The sequence below is a fragment of the Euprymna scolopes genome, chromosome 10, assembly GCF_053919585.1.
Source record: "Euprymna scolopes isolate OS-2025 chromosome 10, ASM5391958v1, whole genome shotgun sequence".
Taxonomy (NCBI): domain Eukaryota; kingdom Metazoa; phylum Mollusca; class Cephalopoda; order Sepiida; family Sepiolidae; genus Euprymna; species Euprymna scolopes.
Window position 1 is genome coordinate 160,425,193 of NC_136491.1, and position 20,525 is coordinate 160,445,717.

The following is a 20,525-nucleotide window of genomic DNA, read 5'->3' on the forward strand; positions in this document are numbered from 1 at the left end:
CTCTGCCTGTTCTACAAGTATTTTAGTGGTGAATGCTCTGATGAACTGCAATCACTTGTGCCCCCACGACGCGAGCACCCTCGACAAACCCGACAGGCTACTAGATCCCACCCCCACACTGTAGAGGTCCCTAGATGTAAAAGATCTTTTTACTCCAATAGTTTCTTCCCCAGAACCGCAAGACTCTGGAATTCCATTCCAGGTCCCTGCTTCCCCAACAGTACTGACGTGCAGAAGTTCAAGTGTAACGTGAACCGACACCTTGCTGCCCAAATCCCTACATAGTACCCCAGTAGTTGTTGCCCCTGATAGTAGCCCCCTACACCAAAGTGGCAATTTGCCTTGTTTGGGGTGAAAATGTAATAAAAAAAAAAAAAAAAAAAAAAATATCAACTTTCGAGTCTGTAGACTGAAAATTGACAGAGTTATTGTGTAGGGAAATGTACACAGACAGACAGACAGACACTTTCACTTTATACATATATAGATATAACATTTATTCACACATTGTGTCAACATTTCAGAGATTACGTTTTCACTTCACATTTTGATCTTGACTTAACCAGCTTCCACGGTGTCTTCTCCCCGACTTCTTGACTCGGCCTTCTTCGACTGCCCTACTCGACTGACTTCAACTCTTCTAACTTATTGTTAATGCACATTCATTTTTCTGAAAACATATTTGTTTTTATTTATCTAATAGTCCTTTTTATTTTTTATAGAATCTAGTCAATTTAAATTCCTTAAACGTCATTTAAGCATATTTGTCCTTAAATTGCATTTTTCTCTTTAAAACAAATTTGATTCAAACTACACTATAATAATAATAATAATAATAATAATAATAATTTTCTTGCTCAGATAATTTGGCAAATGCTAATATGTAACATACCTACCTACATAGTGCCTCTGCAAATTACGAGGGGAGACTGTTTTTGTAGAACACCCCAGGTTGATCCTCAAACCACAACGTGACTTCAGAAATCAAGGCTGCATCATCTGGGAAACGCTTTCCTTTCAAAAACAACTTCATGGCTGGGAAGAGGTGAAAGTCAGAGGGTGCAAGGTCAGGAGAGTAGGGAGGATGGGGGAGGATTTCATAACCACACGCCCGTGCTTCTGATCATGCGACATGCGAGTTGTGGACCGGAGCGTTGTCCTGCAGGAGGAGGGTACGTTTGCTGATCTTGCCCCGCCTCTTGATCTTGATAGCTTCCCTTAATTTCCTCAAAAGTGAAGCATAATAGGCTCCTGTAATTATGGTACCCTTTGTTAGGAAATCTGTCATCACTACTCCGTCCTAGTCGCAGAAGACTTGCCAGCGGAGGGCTGCACCGTTGCCTTCTTTGAAGGTGATGAGTCCAAGTGCTTCCACTGCATTGACTGGGCTTTGGTCTCTGGATCATAGTGATGGACCCAGGTTTCATCCTGTGTGATCAGTCTCTTGAAAAACATTGACTCATCTTCTTGGCACATCTCCAAATTCATCCTCGAGCACTCAACGTGTTCTCGCTTTTGGAATGGTGTGAGCAACCTGGGAATCCATCTGACAGACACCTTATGCATATGCAAATGGTCATGAATGATAGTTTCCACAGACCCTGTACTAATCTTGACATCTTGGGCTATTTGGCGAATAATAATGCGCTCATCTTCCAAAATGGCAGCCTCAACTTGACGGACAGATGCCTCATCAATATCAGAAGGGGGGGGCGACCAGGTCTGGGAGCTGTTTCCACAGACTTCCGATCATGTTTGAATTCACGATGCCAGCGTTTTACAAGGTCATATGATGGGGCATTATCACCATAAGTTTCTTTCATTTTATCAAAAATCTCCTGTGGTGTGCGTCCTTTCAAATACAAAAACCAGATCATTGCTTGACATTCAACAGGCTCCATTTCACACCTGACTCAGTTCAAACACATGTAAAACAGAAACCGCAATTAGTTCAGAGCTGTAATTTGCCACATAACCCGTAGAGATATAAATAATTTCACATGCGAAATTTCAGCTAGGTCAGATAACTGGAAGTGGGTTAGAGGCATTACTTATTGTGCGCCCCTCGTATGTCCCAAATAGTAGCCTTTTACATCCAACTGACACTATGCCTTGTTTTGGGTGAAATAGCAATGAAAATGCTTTTTTATGAAATTCAGACACTTTCTATTCGTGTGAAATTTTAACAGTAAATATTAGACATTAATTAATAAATATTCACGAAATTTCGATTTTTATGGAGTAAGTTTTTTCGAGGCGGGGGCAATATAGACACAAACTCGCATTTAAAATGCAAATTTATCAGATTTGCATTGAATTTGATCCATAGTTTATTAGACATCAATGAAGCAAGATCTCCTGAATTGCTGTTTCTTCTTAAGATCCCTTAAACTCAAGTACCACAATCATCAGAAGGAGCAACTTCGTACTTTCTGCCAATACTCCTCTACTGAACCTCTGAAATGGCGGGGATCTACTTTTCTTTCCAACACTCATTGTTCCTTTTTATTCGGATCCACTTTGATACCTTTCCTGCTGTCACAAAGTTTTTTCTTTTATTTCTATGCTCATACAACAAAAGTGATGTCACAGTAGGTTGATTAGCCTTTTGCTCAACATATCCTTGAGCTGCCACAGCTAAATGATAATATTTCATATTCCATCCCTTTTCCTGGCATTCAATCAGTAGATTACCATATTTTCTGCAGTTGCAACATTATCCTTCCAGCGTACAGTAAACTCCAACATAATATAAACCTTCTTTCCCTCACTCCACATGACAAAGGCTGGTTTTTGTTGTGTAACGACCAGTGGGAATACCAATGTATTCTGGAGGTCTGTTGACAATTTGGAAGAAAATTAGAATAAGACTTTCAGCTATCGTTCTACCTTGAGTTTAATATTTGTAAGAAGGCAAAATAAAAATTTATCTAAAACTGTTCTATTTGGAGAATTCATTTTACTCGCCCTGGGACAGGTATCGTTATTGCAATTCACATTAATCTATAGAGTATTGATTTGCATCTAGTCCCTGCATTGGCCAATCTCATTGATCTTTGTGTACATTTATTGAACAGTTGCTTGAAAAATCATTGATCGACACTTTCACTGAATTTCGTAAGAAATCGTGACATTTAGTTAAATCTGATGCAATTTCCTTGGAGATTTGTAATCCAATATGAAGATGAGTTCTCTGAAGACTTTGAAGACTTCAAATGGGAAGAAGTTAATCTTGTTTAATCTTGTTTCTATGCTTACTCATCCAATTTCGTCCATAATGCCAAATGAGGTTTTATCATGTGCTCTGGCCTTAGTTGAGCTCATCTTGGAACGTCTTTGTGTGTAGCCAAGAATCACACCGACATTTAATATGAATTGAGGTATAAGAGTTTCTCTCTCTCTTTCTCAATTGAGGTAAAAAGTTATATCTATTATGATAAAGTCATATTCCTGTCTGTTTAATTCGATTGATGTATACAAAAGCTACAAATTAATTTTCATGCTGAAAAGGGAATTTATATCCTTTATTCCAGCATGATACTATATATTCAAAATATACATTCAAGAAGTAACCTCATTTGGATATTACATTAAAGAAAATCTAGTTTAATAATTAGCTCTCTGTTATTAATTATTTGTTAGAATTGTTTCGTTCTATTTAGAAATATTACATAAAATTGCTTTCATTAATTTATTTTTAATTTGATTAATATTTTATTTAATTTATTTTTAATTATTATTAATTGACACCAGCTGCGTTTAAACCGGAAGTAAGTTTATTTATTAAGGCTATGAGAGTTACTTCACCTTATAACTACTAGAGTTATTTTTCGTTTGATCTTCATAGTAAAATATAGGTGTTTTATGCTTCCCTAAATACAACACATGGTGCACTTAAAAAAATACGTAACGTTAGAATATTTGGTGTATCTTTAATAATATGTGACTAAATCCTTTGCTGGGTAATATGTTTCAACCTAGCAATGCCGTGTATATATATATATATATATATATATATATATATATATATATATATATATATATATATATATATATATATATATATACACAAAGGAGTCACCACTTATCAAAGTCTGGCCACTCGAAAATAAAGGTTAATGAGTGTACAGTAATTAATAGGAAAATATCATAGTAATCATTAGTAGTGTAAATTTGGTAAATTGGATTAGTTAAGGGGAGAGTTCATCAAGAACTTATTCACATTGGACTTGAAGACGACCATATTATAGTCAGTTGAAAAGCAGAAAAACGGAACAGAGTTTCACAGGCGTACAGTTCTAAGAAAGAACCTTTGTTCATGGAATCTACGTTCAGGTTTAGATAAAGAGTGGGGGAAATTATTGATAGTGGTTTCAACTAGACGAGTGTTTTTCTTGAAAGTCACACAAGGGGGGACCATAGATTAAAGTTCAGATGAGCACTTATCATAAAAAAAAGCATAAAGCAGAGACAGGCTCGCAATGTCTCTTCTGTGGGAAAGAGGTTGCAGGGAAAATAAAAGGATATCCCCCACTAAGCTACAAAGTCTATTTTTAACTCACTACAGGGAAGGAAAAGTTTTTTCTAGCAGCTCCTGCCCAGATGTGGCAACATTACTACATCCTTGGATGCACTTGGCTCTTTTACAGGTAGAGAAATGCATCAGGAGTGAGATATCTACTGAAGCAGTAAAATGATCCCACCATTTTTCCAGCAGTCTTGGAAACAGACTTGACGTACGTGTTTCATTTTAGATCAGGAATAAAGGACAGGCCCAGAAGCTTGTCAAAATATGAAACCTTCCCAATACGAGAGCCATTCATTTCACTTGATGCCAGATGAAAATCAGAGCGTTGATGATATATATATATATATATATATATATATATATATATATATATATATATATATATATATATATATATATATATATATATATCTTTCTTGTAGTCACTTGGTCTTACTGGATTCCATGGCAAGAATTCATCTAGTCTGGTGTAGCATCTAGCTTCGTTCTGTTACTTGAGGTAACACCATTTGGAGAAGGTGCATCATTCCTTGTAAAAGCCAGTGTGAGTTAGCAAATACCAAAGAGATCTTATTTAAGTACTATGTGATTTTCAATATTTAATCAAGATTTACTTGTAGGACAAAGAATCCTCATAGCTTCATGCCAGGTTATCTTGACAAACCCCCTTAGACACTCAAGGGTACTGTTTAGTAGGCATTCAAGATCTCGCCTATATATATATTCTAGTAAGGAGACCTGACGTTGCCTGGGACTGAATTAGGATTAATGAATGTTTCACACTTTCAATATTTTTATTGTCATTCAAATCGCATTAATTTCCTGCTCTAGACACTGGGTAAAGCTTCACATGACGTAGTGACTTAGTTCACAATATATTGTAGTCTGGTTCAATTTTGCTCTGAACAGAAACATTCAATGCGCCACTGTCTTATGTGTGCATTACCTTTGTTCTTATAGTGTGTGGACTCCTTTGTGGACTTTGTTGTGAGTATATTATGTGCGAGTGTAGAAAATCTATGTATATATTTATCAGCATATATTTATTAGTGTACGAATGTATATTTTTAATAACAATGACGAATCATTTAGCTGATATGAAAACAATATTTTATTTTGACAGCTCGTGCTCCTCAGTTATGCAGAGACGTGGTTGGGGGTTTGGCAGTTAGTGACGGCAAAGGAATGTACACGCATCTGGTCTGTGTTGTTTCGTCTCTTCCTTGACCCACAAAAGCATCTTCAAATCCTTTGTTCTGCTTAGGATTGACGTCACATGTAATATTCTGTGACATATTTGAGAATCTGGTATTTTCCGATGTCGTCCAACTCCAAAACTGCACAACAAATATTTGACAGCGGGGCATTGTGAATGTGTGCGTTACTTTTGTCCTCATGGTGCATGTGTACATGAAGTTGGAATGGATCGTGGAGTCCTTTTTCTTTTGCCACTCCTGAACCCAGAACTTTAGTTTATTATCAATCAGGTACTAACGTTCATTATTATTATCAACAGCATACATTACAAGAGTTTTCATTGTTCGAAATTCCTTTCAGCATATAATTTGCTGAATTCCATCGTGTGGTCACATGAGTTTGTTTTTGCAAATTAAGCTGCTCCTGTATTTCAGTTAATTTGCTAATTGCTAATGGGTAGCGATTCAAGTGAGCGACTATATTTCTTTTAGTTGTAATGATTGTCTTCAAAGCCGGTTGGGAAAATAATGAGTCATTTATTGAGACTTGCAATGTATGTGTGTAGCATGATAGTGATTCTAAACCACATTCCCTGACACGAGCAACCATATTTGCTCTTGACTCCTACACAACTAAGAAAACTTTATTGAAGATTTTGTACTCATTCAGAACATTGTAAAATTCTTCGCTTATTCTTCGCACCTGTGTGTGCACCAGGGAATCGAACAAGTCTAAACACAGCTTTGCACTGTTCAAAGCTATTTAAGAGGCAATGACCTGTAAAACTGAGAAAGGGAGTGTTATCCAAATATCTGTAATCAAAAAATGTTGCGGATTTTATCAAGAGATGATTGAATTTTTGTTTTCACTTTTGTAAATTTTGTATCTGAAACTATTTTTGCAGTGACATATTTTTTTGATGGAATACTTTAATTTTGATAAAGTTTTGCAATAAGCCTATTAAGTCCAACGTCAGATATTACAGAATATGGTCGAATATAAACAGAAAGTATTTCTTCTATCAGATAATGGATCTCTTTTAACCATTAATATCCCAAATTTTCTTCTTGGCCAATATTGATTCTATAGTAGTTTGGTGTTTCGCAAGTTGCTTTTATTTGTTCCTGGAATGTCTGTTTCTGAACACTCATTGTGTTTCCTTTTCTTAATTGCAACTTTTGCTTCTTCTGAATGAACTTTTCCAAGATGGATTAACATATAAAAAACATGTAAAAGTTTTTTTTTTCTGATTTGCTAATCCTTGATATGATGGCCTGCCATTGCTTGCAGACAGAGTTATTCTTATTGTTGGGATTCACATCAAAATACTTCCAGCAGAAACTGGTTGTCATAATGATTGATAGTTGTTGTCAATATTTAATTAAGTTTTTACGTATTTAAATTACTTATGTCTGATATCTAATTAGTAATTTATCTCAATAAATTATGAATTATTTAAACCAGAACAATGAAAATATATATGAAATGCTATCATGGGTCCAAAAATATATATGAAATGGTATCATGGCTCCAAAAATGACTGATGAAAAATGCCTTATTTTCAGTTCGCACATCGTCGCAATTTACCATGCAATTTACCATGCACTTTACCATGCAATTTACCATGCAATTTACCATGCAATTCCACAACATGAAAAGTAAAAGATAAACCAATAATTTTCTTTGAATGATTTCACGTACAAAATACTAATGTTTATTCGATAAGAAGGGAAAAAAAGAGAAAATTTCCAGATGCTTACCTTTCTTTACCTCGAATTCAGTCTAATCACAAAAGGCTACATGTTACCACCATGTCATGCCTATTATTTAAAAATACGATGTGCATAATTCTTCAGGGAATTTTTTCCAGCAAGCTAAAACAAGAGTTGAATTGCATTCATTTACAATATAATTACATTGATATTAGTACCATTTATGACAACAAAATGTGCTGATAAGTCGGCATTAGAAAACCTGTTAATCGACTAATTAATCGATAATTGAAGAGTTATCAAAAGTTGATAAATTGGTATTCGGTAATCGGCCAATTTGTTTATCGTTGCATCCCTATTAATTATCCTAACCTGTTTTGTTCGTCTGGATAATCTAAGTTTGCAAACACATTTTTATCACTAAAATGTCACGTCTCTAATGAATGGATCGCTTCTTCTTTTGAAAATGTCTACATTTTCTCAGTTGCAACATTTCACAAGTGTCATAATCAAAGCTTTAAAATATTTTTTTTATTTCTATTCTTTAGCTTCTGAATATGAACTTGGCCATGGCATCAAACGGGCTGAATCATGTGAGAGTGTCGCGTCCGACTGTTCAGTGTTTGATATGCAGCCAGATATTTCGAAAATTGGACAACTGGAATTTGCCGTAGAGTATGACAGGTGAGTGTCATACATTATCAGTATGCACGGATCTTGCATAGATGTATATAATTATTTTATATATATATATATATATATATATATATATATATATATATATTATTTGTGTACTATATATATATATATATATTATTTGTGTACTATCTATATATATATGTATATTGTATTTTTGTGTATTATATATGTACATATATTAATATTATTTGTGTACTATCCATGTATGTATGATAGTATTTTTGTGTATGTATGTATGTATATATGTATGTATGTTTATGTCAGGTCACGTCATATGCTACTGGTACCATATAACCCAGTACTACCTGCCTCATGGTCGGGTCACTGGCGACTAAACTGGTTCCCCCACCAGACTTATTTGGTGATGAGGGTGGCTAGTCTCCCTGAAGGATTAAAAACAAAACCTTCCAAAGGGCGAATGAACCCTTTTTCGGGGTCAATCGCCAACTAGCACCGTGTGTGTTTGTGTGTAAGTATGTGTGTGTTGGGGTGGAGAGGGCTCCCATAAGCCGTGGTGATGGCAACCTTTCTAGGAGAAGCAAATCTCTGATTTAAAAAACCATAAAGTGGGAGACCAGTACCCGCATTAAGCTGGTCTGCAGTTTAACTTGTTGCTGGCTACCTTGCTCTTGCTTGTTGCTGGATCTCAACATTTTGAACCGAGAGAGATATTAGCTGTCGTACAAAGCTACCTCAGGCATTTGTCTATTAAAATGGTCCTGTGGTTATGGAAGTCATTTTTGGACTCATGGACTTTAAGTGTCTGAGGGAGTGGCACTCGTCTAACAAGACGTTTTAATCATCATCATCATGTATGTATGTACTATTTGTGTATAATGTATATATATACATATATATGTATGCATATAATTATTATATATCAAAGTTTTATGCTTAAATACTTGAATGCTTAACATCAATTGCAAGGTTCTCACACTTGACACTGTAATCGCTGAACGCTGAAATAACATGAGTATAGAAATGAAAGTCATTCACATTAGATGTTTAAGTCAGTGTGAAAGCTGGTCTAATTAGAGATAGCGAAACATATTATAATGTTGTTGCTTCATCAGTTGTTGTTGAGCATCATTCATTTCGTATGAATCAGATGATTATTATTGCTATTCCATGAGGAATGTTTCTGATAAAGGGGAAAGACTTGCCGTTTTCTGAGACAGAATCTATTTAATACGCATTGCTTGTTATTTTGGATCTTGAAGTAGTATTTAAATATTTTTATCTCTTTGCATCAAGTAGCTTTCTAGCTTATCAGGAGCACGATTGCCATAAAACAACCCTCAAATCTCTTTCAAACTTATTGTTTTACCTATATCGTTCAATTTTCTCGGTCTTGTACTCAACATCATCATCATCATCATGGGCTCCTTACCCGGACCAATGTGACTCTTCCTCTCCAGAGTTTGCTGTCTTCCATCAGTTGCCTCAGATCTTCAGGTTCACAGTTGGTGTTGTGTGCTATTTGTTGGATGTACGTGGATCTAGGTCGTCCTCTGCTTGCACGTCCGTGTCGTGGAGTCCATAGCAATACATCACTCACCAATGCATGCTTGCTCCTCAGACAATGACCGGCAAATCGTAGGCGTCTTTCTCTGATAGTATTAGATATGGCAGGTAGGTTGCCATAAAGTTGCTGCAAATGACATTGGTCTCCATATAAATGCGGATAAGACAAAGTTTATGACTTTCAATATAAAAGGAGAGATCAGGGCTTTGGTTGGATCAACACTGAAAGAAGTCGCTGAGTTTACGTATCTGGGCAACAACATAGTTTCCACAGACGGAGATATCGGAATTCGCATCTCAAAAGCATGGACCGCATTGGATGGGTTACATTCAGTATGGACTTCGAGACTGGCTGACAAACTGAAAAGGCAGTTCTTCAGGGCAGTGGTAGAGTCTGTCCTTGTTTACGGTGCTACAACCTGGACACTCACTAAAAGATTGGAAAGAAAACTAGACGGCACACACACCCGTATGCTAAGAAGAATATTAAATATATCTTGTATTCAACAATATTCTTATTTTGTCCATTTTTGAAAATTGATCTTTATTATGTTTATCATTACCGAGGAAATGAATTCGTTATTAAATGGTATAATGGATACCAAGATAGACTTTGAAATCCGTGCATTTTAGTGGAGTGTCCTCATTTGTTACATTTCGTACAAATTGACAATCATTTTCAGGAAGATCAGTATCGTCGCCATATCAATGAAAATTAATAATACTTTTCATCTCGGTAGACATTTTGTTTTTGTTGCTGAATGGATTGGCCACCATTTTGTTTTGGATAACGTGCTCTCTTTCTTTTGTTATAGTGACATTTTATTTTCTTGCAACTCTTAGACAAAAATCAGGTTCTCTGAGTAATTGTCCTTTTAGTCTCTTATAAGTGATGCCATGAAACAATGTCTTTGAATGTTGGTAAAGTCACGTTATAAAGTCCTTTCTATAAATTAGTTGTATATTATTTCCGTTTATTATCTTTAACTTTGTTCCAATAATCTTCTTAAACATTTAAAGTGTGAAAATATTTGGTTTTCGAAGTTTAGAATATCTCTTTAATCTGTCACTTTTAATTTTGAAATAATATTACTTTAATCTGTCACTTAATTTTGAAATAATATTCCTTTAATCTGTCACTTAATTTTGAAATAATATTTCTTTAATCTGACACTTAATTTTTAAATAATATATCTTTAATCTGTCACTTAATTTTGAAATAATATTTCTTTAATCTGTCATTTAATTTTGAAATAATATATATTTAATCTGTCACTTAATTTTGAAATAATATTTCTTTAATCTGTCACTTAATTTTGAAATAATATATCTTTAATCTGTCACTTAATTTTGAAATAATGCTTATTTAATCTGTAAGTTTTAATTTCTTAATAATATTTCTTTAATCTGTCACTTTTAATTTTGAAATAATGTTTATTTAATCTGTCACTTAACTTTGAAATAATATATCTTTAATCTGTCACTTAATTTTGAAATAATATTTCTTTAATCTGTCACTTAATTTTGAAATAATATATCTTTAATCTGTCACTTAATTTCTTAATAATATTTCTTTAATCTGTCACTTTTAATTTTGAAATCATGTTTATTTGGTCTATTGCAATTTGAAATAGAATTTCATTTTAAATTCAAAATAGCATTTGGATTCCAGGCACTTAAGTTTCGAATAGAATTTTGTTATGTCAACCATGCTTAAGTTTAAAATAAAATTTTCTTTGGTCTACCATGCTTAAGTTTAAAATAGCATTTTCTTTGGTCTACCATGCTTAAATTTGAAATAGTATTTTCTTTGGTCTACCATGCTTAAGTTTCAGATAGCATTTTCTTTGGTCTGCCATGCTTACGTTTCAAATAGCATTTTTCGTTCTGTCTTCGGTAAGTTTGAAATAACATATTCATGTTCTGTTGAGCTTAAATTTGAAATAGCAGTTTCATCGGCTGTCATACGAAAACTTTCAATTGCATATTGTTTTGGTGGGTGTGGGGAGAGGTCTATCACTATAAACTTTCAAATAGCATTTTTTTTAATAATATTTAAGCTTAAATATATATTATTTCCGTTTGCCATGTTTAACTTTGTTGCAATAATCTTCTAGAACATTTAAATTGTAAAAAGAATATTTGGTTTTCGAAATTTGCTTTGCTGATAATCTTTGATATCGAGGAAAAATATTAAAGTAAATGTCCACCATATTTACAATTTTTTTTTACTGTTTTCCATCCCAAACAAGGCACAGAGCCACTTAATTGTGAGGGGCTATTATTTGGGACCAGATTTGCAGGGATACTATTTAGGGAGTTGGGCAGCGAGATGTCTGTTTACATTACATTTGAATTTCTCCATGTCAGTAAAGTTAGGGAAGCAGGAGCCCAGAAAGGAATTTCAACGTGCAGCAGGGAAAAAGCTTTTTGAGTAGAAGGTCTTGCAGCATCTAGGGTTGGGATTTTGTTGCTTGTCGGGTTTGTCAAAGGTATTGTCGTTGAGGGGGTACTAGTGCTTTGAGTTCATCAGAGCACTTGCCACTGAAATACTTGTAAAAAAGGCACAAGGATGCCATGTTCCGGCGATGGGAAAGAGGTTGGAGTTTAGTTGATAGTTCAGGGCCTATTGGATTGGGGACTCCTTTTTTCAACCCTGTGTATGAGCAAAAGACTAATGGCAGATGCACAAGCCCAAATGTGGTAAGAATACCCCATGCATGGCTGAACAGTGGCTTTGTAGAGATACAGGATGCTCTCAAGTGTAAATAGCCTTCAGAGGAATTCCAAAAAGCAGTGATTTTGACTTGATTAAACATGAGCCATGTTCCACTAATATAACTTTTATATACTCAAAAAATGTACATACAGAAATCTAAAGCAATTATTTACCTGCCTCGCCATTATGGGAAAACAACATACAAAATATGAAATCATTTATTTGTTAAGTGCTGAGCACCAAAAAATCATCTCCGACACCATTCATTATTTGACAAATTTCCATTTAATCATCTCTTAATCTCGGGAAAACAGGGTAGAAACTTTACCCTGAGTTCGGTTTTGGCAACCCTCATAACCCTCGCTTCCTCCCTATTTTTTCCTTCACATATCAAATCCCATAGTCTAACACGGTATTCATTAGGCTGACCACTAAGATTGTCTGATATCAAATACAACAGCCAATTAATAACATTGTTCACGATGTTAACAAGCAACCTACTAAGGAATTGCGCATTGCATCGTTTTATCAGCAAAAAAGACTGCCTATGAGTTCAGACTCGGAGTAAATACTGATTCGGTGATGGTGAACTCGAAATACAAAGAATGAACGCGTTTGATTGTAGTAAACAAACTTGTTATGTCGATGCTGGTGCTTTAGAGTTTATTGCCTTCAGGTGTTTTTTCTTGCATTGTTTCATTGAAGACCTGCACGATGGAAAGCGAGACTTGTATTCTTCTCATTAGTTGGCCATGCTGAAGGACGCAGACAAAAGAATCCAATCCACAATGTCACATCTACAAAAGATACAATGCCGCTACTGCACAGCCCTCTGGACACGGTTTCAATTAGGAATACCATTTCACAATAGGAGAATAACCAGAATGTCTATAAATTTCATCATCATCATCATCATCATCATCATCATCATCATCATCATCATCATCATCATCATCATCATCGTCATTTTTTAAAACTCTTTTTCACACTAAATATGGCATATTGCCAGTTGGAAGTAAAGGACCACAATTTGGGATCATGTCTAACAGGGGACTGTGGGGAGTTGAGCAGCGAGATGTCTGTTCACATGCATTTAAACCTCTGTAGATTAGTATAGTTAGAGAAGCAGGAAACAGGAAACAGGAAGGGAATTCCAATGTCTCGTAGTCTAAGGGAAGAAATTAATAGAGTAGAAGGCTTTTCGTATCTAGGGAACTCAACAGTGAAGGGGTGGGATTTTGCTACTTATCTGGTTAATCAGGAGTATGTACGTTGAGGGGACACAAGAACTACGAGTCCATCATCATCATCATCATCATCATCATCATCATCATCATCATCATCATCATCATCATCATCATCATCATCATTATCATCATCATCATCATCATCATCGATAGCAGCAACAGCAAATGTCGTTTTTATAAAAGTGAATGTGTGTAGTCATAAATGTATCAGGTGTTTGTGATTGTGTTAATGAATGCCATTGAAATAAGTTGTACTAAGTTCAAATTCAGTATAGTATCCAAATTGTGATGAAGATAACAGTCTGAAGCTCAATGCAGTCTACGGGCAAAATGTAGTACCTGTTTGATATTACACTTTACTTTTTCCGCGATCGATCACTGGATAAAGTATTTCTTCTCGACTTAAACAATTCATATTGGTTCCCGACAAAGGAGGAATTGGGCTTAGTAATCATTCCTGTTCGTCCATTCGTCCGTTTATTTGTTTGCACTTTTCTCACTGACCACGTCTTGGATTTTTAAAACATTTAGCGCAAACATTAGTCATGGTAAAAGTAAATTTTTCACTCGTGGAAGGGACCTTGCTCAGCTTGTATTTGTCCCAATCGAAAATTACCCTTTTTGGGAAGCTGGATTTTTCCCACATTACAAATTGACCTTGTATCTAACTTTGTCTTCATGGGAAAGCAAGTAAAGAGGACACATTCTTGGACTTTTGGAGCAAATTGTAGTATCTGTTCTGATATTACATCAGCTTTTCTGTCATCGCTCAGTAAAAGAAAAATCCTCATAGATTTGTTATTTTTTTGGTTTGAATACAAAGTAATCCCTTTTTTTGGAGCTGGGTTTTTCCCCAGATAAAAAGAAATATATTCATGTCAAACTGTGTCCTCGTGGGGTGGAGGCAAATAAATAGCGACACATTCTATGATTCCGAAATTATCATCACATGTTTGAAGTAAACAAATGGTGCAAATGTCAATAGCCAATCACTCTACCTACACATGCTTTCAGTTGTATTATTGCAAAAAAAAAAGAAATTATGCTAAGTTATTTAGAGGACATGAAAACCTTATTTAAATATCATTTCCACCGTGTTATAAATCCAGACTTATTGCATGTTCAATTATTGCATATATTAAAAAAAAAAACCCATAAATAATTAGATTTATTGAATTAAACCTAAAACTCTATGATTCTCAATTTATTGATGGTTTTCCTTCACGACGGTTAAAACTTATTTCAACGAATCCTTACGCACCGTAAGTTTATTACTTAAATTCTTTCCTAAAGCTGTACTTTTCAACTGCACATTTCCTTTTCAGTTTTTTCCGCTTTTCACCTTGTACGTTATATATGTCATTATTTTTACGTTATATCTATTAATATTTTATTTCCATCATATTTGTTTGAAACGCGTATTCAATTGTTAACATTAATACCTCTAAAAACGATACACATGTAAAGAAATATGTCGCGCCGCCAAATGGAACACTTTTCACTAAGTGACCCCCCTCCCTCTAAATCAGCCCACACCGTCTCCCTAATTAGATAGCATCTTGGTACCACAAGTGCCATTTGACCGTATGAGGCCAATGTGAAACGACCACCATGCTTTTTAGCCTCGAGTATCCAAGGAAAAAAAAACCAAAGCTAAGTAAAATTCCTAACTGTTCGCATATAATTTAAAGCTAATATTCTTTCCATTTTCAGGCATATTGTAACCGATAACTTTTCTTCACTTAAATAGACTATTTCGCCGCTCACAATGCCATGTCACTTAATTAATAAGTCAATGCTATAGTAAAGACAAACTCGGTAAAAAAAAGAAATTATGCTAAGTTATTTAGAGGACATGAAAACTTTATTTAAGTACGATACTTAATATAATCAGCCATCGAAAAAAAAAAAAAAAAAAAAATTTTTTTTTTTTTTTTTTTTTTTTTTTTTAGAAATCCCCAGACTCTTAATTTCTCAAATCTTATATCACCAAGACATCCTTCTTAATTGATACAAGAATCCTCCTGAGCAGTTCAACATCCAGTGATCATATATCCAATCCTCATGAAACTGCTTATATCACCCTGAATATTACCTTAAATCTTTATTCTATCCCTAAGCTAAGTAGAACACCTAATAACACTCTAGTCAACTACTTTTAAAATTAGATAAACCCAGTTTCAATATTAGAAGTACATCGTCCCTCACCTTGACTACGGACTTGTGCAATAAGTCATGAAACTATTGTACCTAAAATTCCTCTCCAAACTACAAAATACTGCTGCTTGTATACTAAGCAAGTACCTCCTATAGATACTTTACCTCCAAGATGACTGCCTTGTCTGTTTTGCATGACAAACCTTATTATTTTTTACTTAAATTCTCTTTCTCCTGATCACTAACAAATCAAATCTGCTCTACTTCCTAAGTTGACACTAAACAAATCCGTCTCACGTAACTTAGATGGGTCCTTGCTCTCCGCCCTTGACCTTAACAAACTCGTAAATCGATACCCATTAACACCTAAAATTTCCTAGGCATGCTCCCGATTATAACTCCCAACCCATAACCAAGCTTATAAGTAAATACTTACTAGCCTTAGTCCAATACATTGACTTAAAGTAATCTATAATGAACAGTAACCGTTAATATCTCTTTATTAAGAGATAGTATTGCAATAATTATTACACAAACTAAACCGGTACTCATTGAAATAAAAACTTCCGGATATTAAGAGAAAGGCGAAGTCATTCTCCTTAGTTGTAGTCTAAAGGCAACTTGCTCAAATTGTCTAAAATTCCATGCATTCGTATACAATACTACTTATCCATCCATCTATACTTTAACTATACTTACAGAATATGCAATAACCTATATCTATCAGGTATAACTGTACTCCATATCAAATGTTCTCTTGTCTCTATACTGAGCATATCTAATCTTTCAGTCTTACTAAATGTCCGGTTTGGGCACCAAATCAGAATTTCTAATAGAAAGTAGATCATACTCTAACACTTTATCCTAATCCTAAACCTACTAAACCATATCTAACCATACATTCCCAAACCCACTAAACCATATCTAACCATACATTGCTAAACTTACAAAACTATATCTAACCATACATCAACTCGACTCTCTCGATCCAATACTGTAGCAAATTTAACTGCTTCCACTGCATGAATTTTACGTATACCCTCTCTCAGTATAAATGAAAATGGACAGCATAATAATGCCCTTTTTTAAACCACACTTGAGGAGTGAAAATCTTCTGTAGAAGCTAACCTAAATGCCCGATTTTTCCAGGAGATATTAACCTAAATAACCAATAAATATTAACTACCCATGCGGGGTCGCAGAAATACCTGGATTAGGACCCAGGCGCGGGGCGAACCCCCTCGGAGCTGATGGACCCGTAGGTCTTCCCAGGCAATCCGTCTAGGAGAAGGAAAACTCTGAAACTAAACCTAGGGGAGGGAGGTCTCTTCAGTCCTGGACGACAACCTTCCTAGAGCTGGTGACTCAAACAAATCACCGGTTGGCAAACCTAAACTGCTTAAGGAGGAGATAGACTCTGTCTATCGCTCGGCTTTCATACTCCTTCTTTGCCTATTGGCCAGGCGTAGAGGTACTATCACAGGGACTCGCTTGAATCACCCAGTGGTTGACCTTGTTTCCTGACTAGGGTAATGAACGCCGCTTTTCCCCACTCCTGCCACATCCCATCCCCCTTAACTGGACACAGTGGGGTGCTTCAGTGCCATATATGTCAGTGCAGTTGGACTGGGCTGGCTTTGCCTAATGGATTGAGGGTACCGGATTGACAGTTCCTGGCTGCTGTTTCCGACTGATAGTACAGGAGCCCTAACTCTTTGGTAGCGCTTAGAGCGGCTGCTCCATCAACAGTTGTAAAATATCGGGATGTTTGTAGTGCCATGTCGCGCATGGAAAGGGACCCTGCACTCATCCCCGGTGGGCTTTCCTGAGGCCACAATCCTGTGGGTGAGGACAGCTGATGGTCTACTTGTATTGCATGTCTGGTATTCTGCACAACTACTTGTCCAGCACCCCCTCACTCATCCACCCTAACTGAAACTTTTAAATAAAATAAAATGAAATGACAGCTCAAGCAAAAGTTACGTTTAAACCAGGACCAAACTCAAAGAAAACCAACCTGCCTCCTCCCTTGAGGCTTGCATTTACTAATATCCGCGGGCTTAGAACTAACTTAGATGATGTTGAGTCATTTCTCCTTGTAAACACCCCGGATATCTTAGCATTAAGTGAAACTAACCTTCACTCCTCCATACCCTCTAACCACTTTAACATGCCTGGTTATCTCCCACTCTACCGTAAGGACTCGGACAGACATATGCATGGACTTGGAGTCTATATTCGAAACACCCTCCCCCTAACTAGAGAAATAAAACTAGAATCAGAGGGCCAGGCCTTTATGTGCTTCAGACTAAATATGCAACACAATATTAGCTACTTATATTTTCTCTACCGCTCTCCCTCAAACCAAGACTGTACCCTAATAAACAAAGTCTCAGACAGCATAGATATAGCACTCTCCCTCGATACTAGCGCACAAATACATGTATTTGGTGACTTCAATGTCCACCACAGTAACTGGCTAGGATTCTCAAATCACACAGACGTAGCTGGTAGCGCCACATATAGCTTCTCTATATCTCATTCCCTATCTCAGATGGTTACATTTCCGACACGTTTCCCAGACCAGCACGATCAACATGCCTCACTTCTAGATCTCTTTCTGACAACAGTTCCCAATGACTGTACAACAAATGCCCATAGCCCACTCGGGAATGCTGATCACGCTGTGATAATGGTAGAAATCAGCCTAAATTCTCGCCCTAAAACTGAAGACCCACTACTCAAAACAACGAGGTATTACAAAAAGGCTGATTGGGAAGCCATCAGGGAGCTCATCAGAGATGCCCCATGGCAAAATATCTTTACTCTTCCAGCGGAACAGTGTGCAAATGAGACAACTGAATGGTTCAAAACTGCTATTGAAGCACATGTTCCCGCACGGAAATACTATAGCAAGCCCCACTCCCCCCAATGGTTTACTTCTGCTTGTGCAGCTGCCATTTGTCAAAGGCAGCATGCGTTCCGCAGATTCAATCGACATAAGTCCAGCTCAAATAAACAGAAGTTTATAGAAGCTAGAAATAATTGTAAGAGAGTGATAGACACAGCTAAGTCAGATTACTCTGAAACCACCAGAAAGCGCATCGAAGCACAGAAATTAGGAACCCGGGATTTTTGGAAAATCTACAACAGCGTAGTTAATAATGGACAGTCAATTATTCCCCCACTAACAAACAATCATGAGGTTGCTTGCACGGCAACTGACAAGGCTAATCTGCTTGCCAGTCGGTTTGCCTCAAACTCCACACTGAACTCGGTACACCACTCACTCCCTGATTTTCCTCTGCGAACAGACGCCACACTTGACGACTTGAAAATCACCCCTTCTCAGGTACATGCTATTATAAAAAACCTAGACACCTCAAAAGCATGTGGACCAGATCTCATCCCGGCTGTGCTATTAAAAAAATGCTCTGCCGAGGTTGCTCCAGTTCTGTCCAAACTTTACAATAAATGCCTTAACGAATCTTGTTTTCCCGACTGCTGGAAAACCGCCTCTGTGGTACCAGTCTTCAAGAATTCTGGTGAAAGAACTGACCCACTAAATTATCGCCCCATTAGCCTCCTCCCGCTTTTCGCCAAAATATTTGAGTCCTTAGTTAATAAAGCCCTAGTCCAGCACCTAACAGCTGCTAAACTCTTGACTGACAAACAATATGGATTCAGGCAAGCCCGTTCAACAGCAGATATCTTAACTGTAGTTTCTGAACGTATATACCGTTCATTGGATAAAACAGGGGAGGGTAGAGCGGTGGCCCTTGATATATCTAAGGCTTTTGACAGGGTATGGCACGATGGTCTTCTAAGGAAAATTAGATCATATGGAATCACTGGAAGAATTCATAACGTAATTAAATCCTTCTTAAGTAATAGAAAAATCAAAGTTGTCCTCGACGGACGTACATCCAAACAATATGACATAAATGCGGGAGTGCCTCAGGGGTCTATCCTTGGACCTCTATTGTTCCTGATATTCATAAACGACCTCCCTGATAATATTGTTTCGGAGATGGGTATATTTGCCGATGACACCACTCTCTATAACAGATATGAGGGGAAAACAAATGAACACATATCCAAGAAAATGGCAGAAACACTAGAGGATGACCTCCAATCCGTAGTGGAATGGGGACAAAAATGGTTGGTCTCATTCAATGCTGCTAAGACTAAGCTTGTTTCCTTCAATAACTACAAGAAACCTTCTCTACCACCAATAGCAATGGCCAAGAACACATTGCCTGAAAGTACTTCTTTTAAACTCCTCGGCCTAACGTTTACAGGGAATATGAACTGGAATAGATACATTGAGAGCATTGCCAAGGCTGCTGCAAGGAAGGTTGGCTCCCTCTACCGTGCTAGAAAACTACTTACGCCTGCCAGTATCCTATACCTCTATAAGGCAACCATTCGCCCATGTATGGAGTACTGTTGTCACATCTGGGCTGGTGCATCTGCTGCTTGTCTCTCGCTCCTGGACAGGGTTCAAAAAAGAGTCGCAAACCTGATAGGTCCTGAACTGTCATCTGGGCTTCAACCTCTGTCCCATCGACGAGATGTTGCATCCCTCTGCCTGTTCTACAAATACTTTAATGGTGAATGCTCTGACGAACTGCAAACACTTGTACCTCCCCGACGTAACTACCCCCGACAAACCCGACAAGCTACTAAGTCTCATCCCTTTACAGTGGAGATCCCTAGGTGCAAGAAAGCCTTTTACTCCA

At 36.7% G+C, this 20,525-nt stretch overlaps 1 protein-coding gene across 2 annotated transcripts in view; it reads left to right on the plus strand.

Annotated features, from left to right (window-relative positions):
- LOC145286340 (synaptotagmin-12-like) overlaps positions 1-20,525 on the plus strand; it is a 323,763-nt gene that overhangs the window by 232,675 nt on the left and 70,563 nt on the right. For both annotated transcript variants that reach the window (XM_080135262.1, XM_080135263.1), the window contains one exon: positions 7,986-8,121. In XM_080135262.1, coding sequence (XP_079991388.1) covers positions 7,986-8,121 — 136 coding nt within the window. The remainder of the gene's footprint in view (positions 1-7,985; positions 8,122-20,525) is intronic.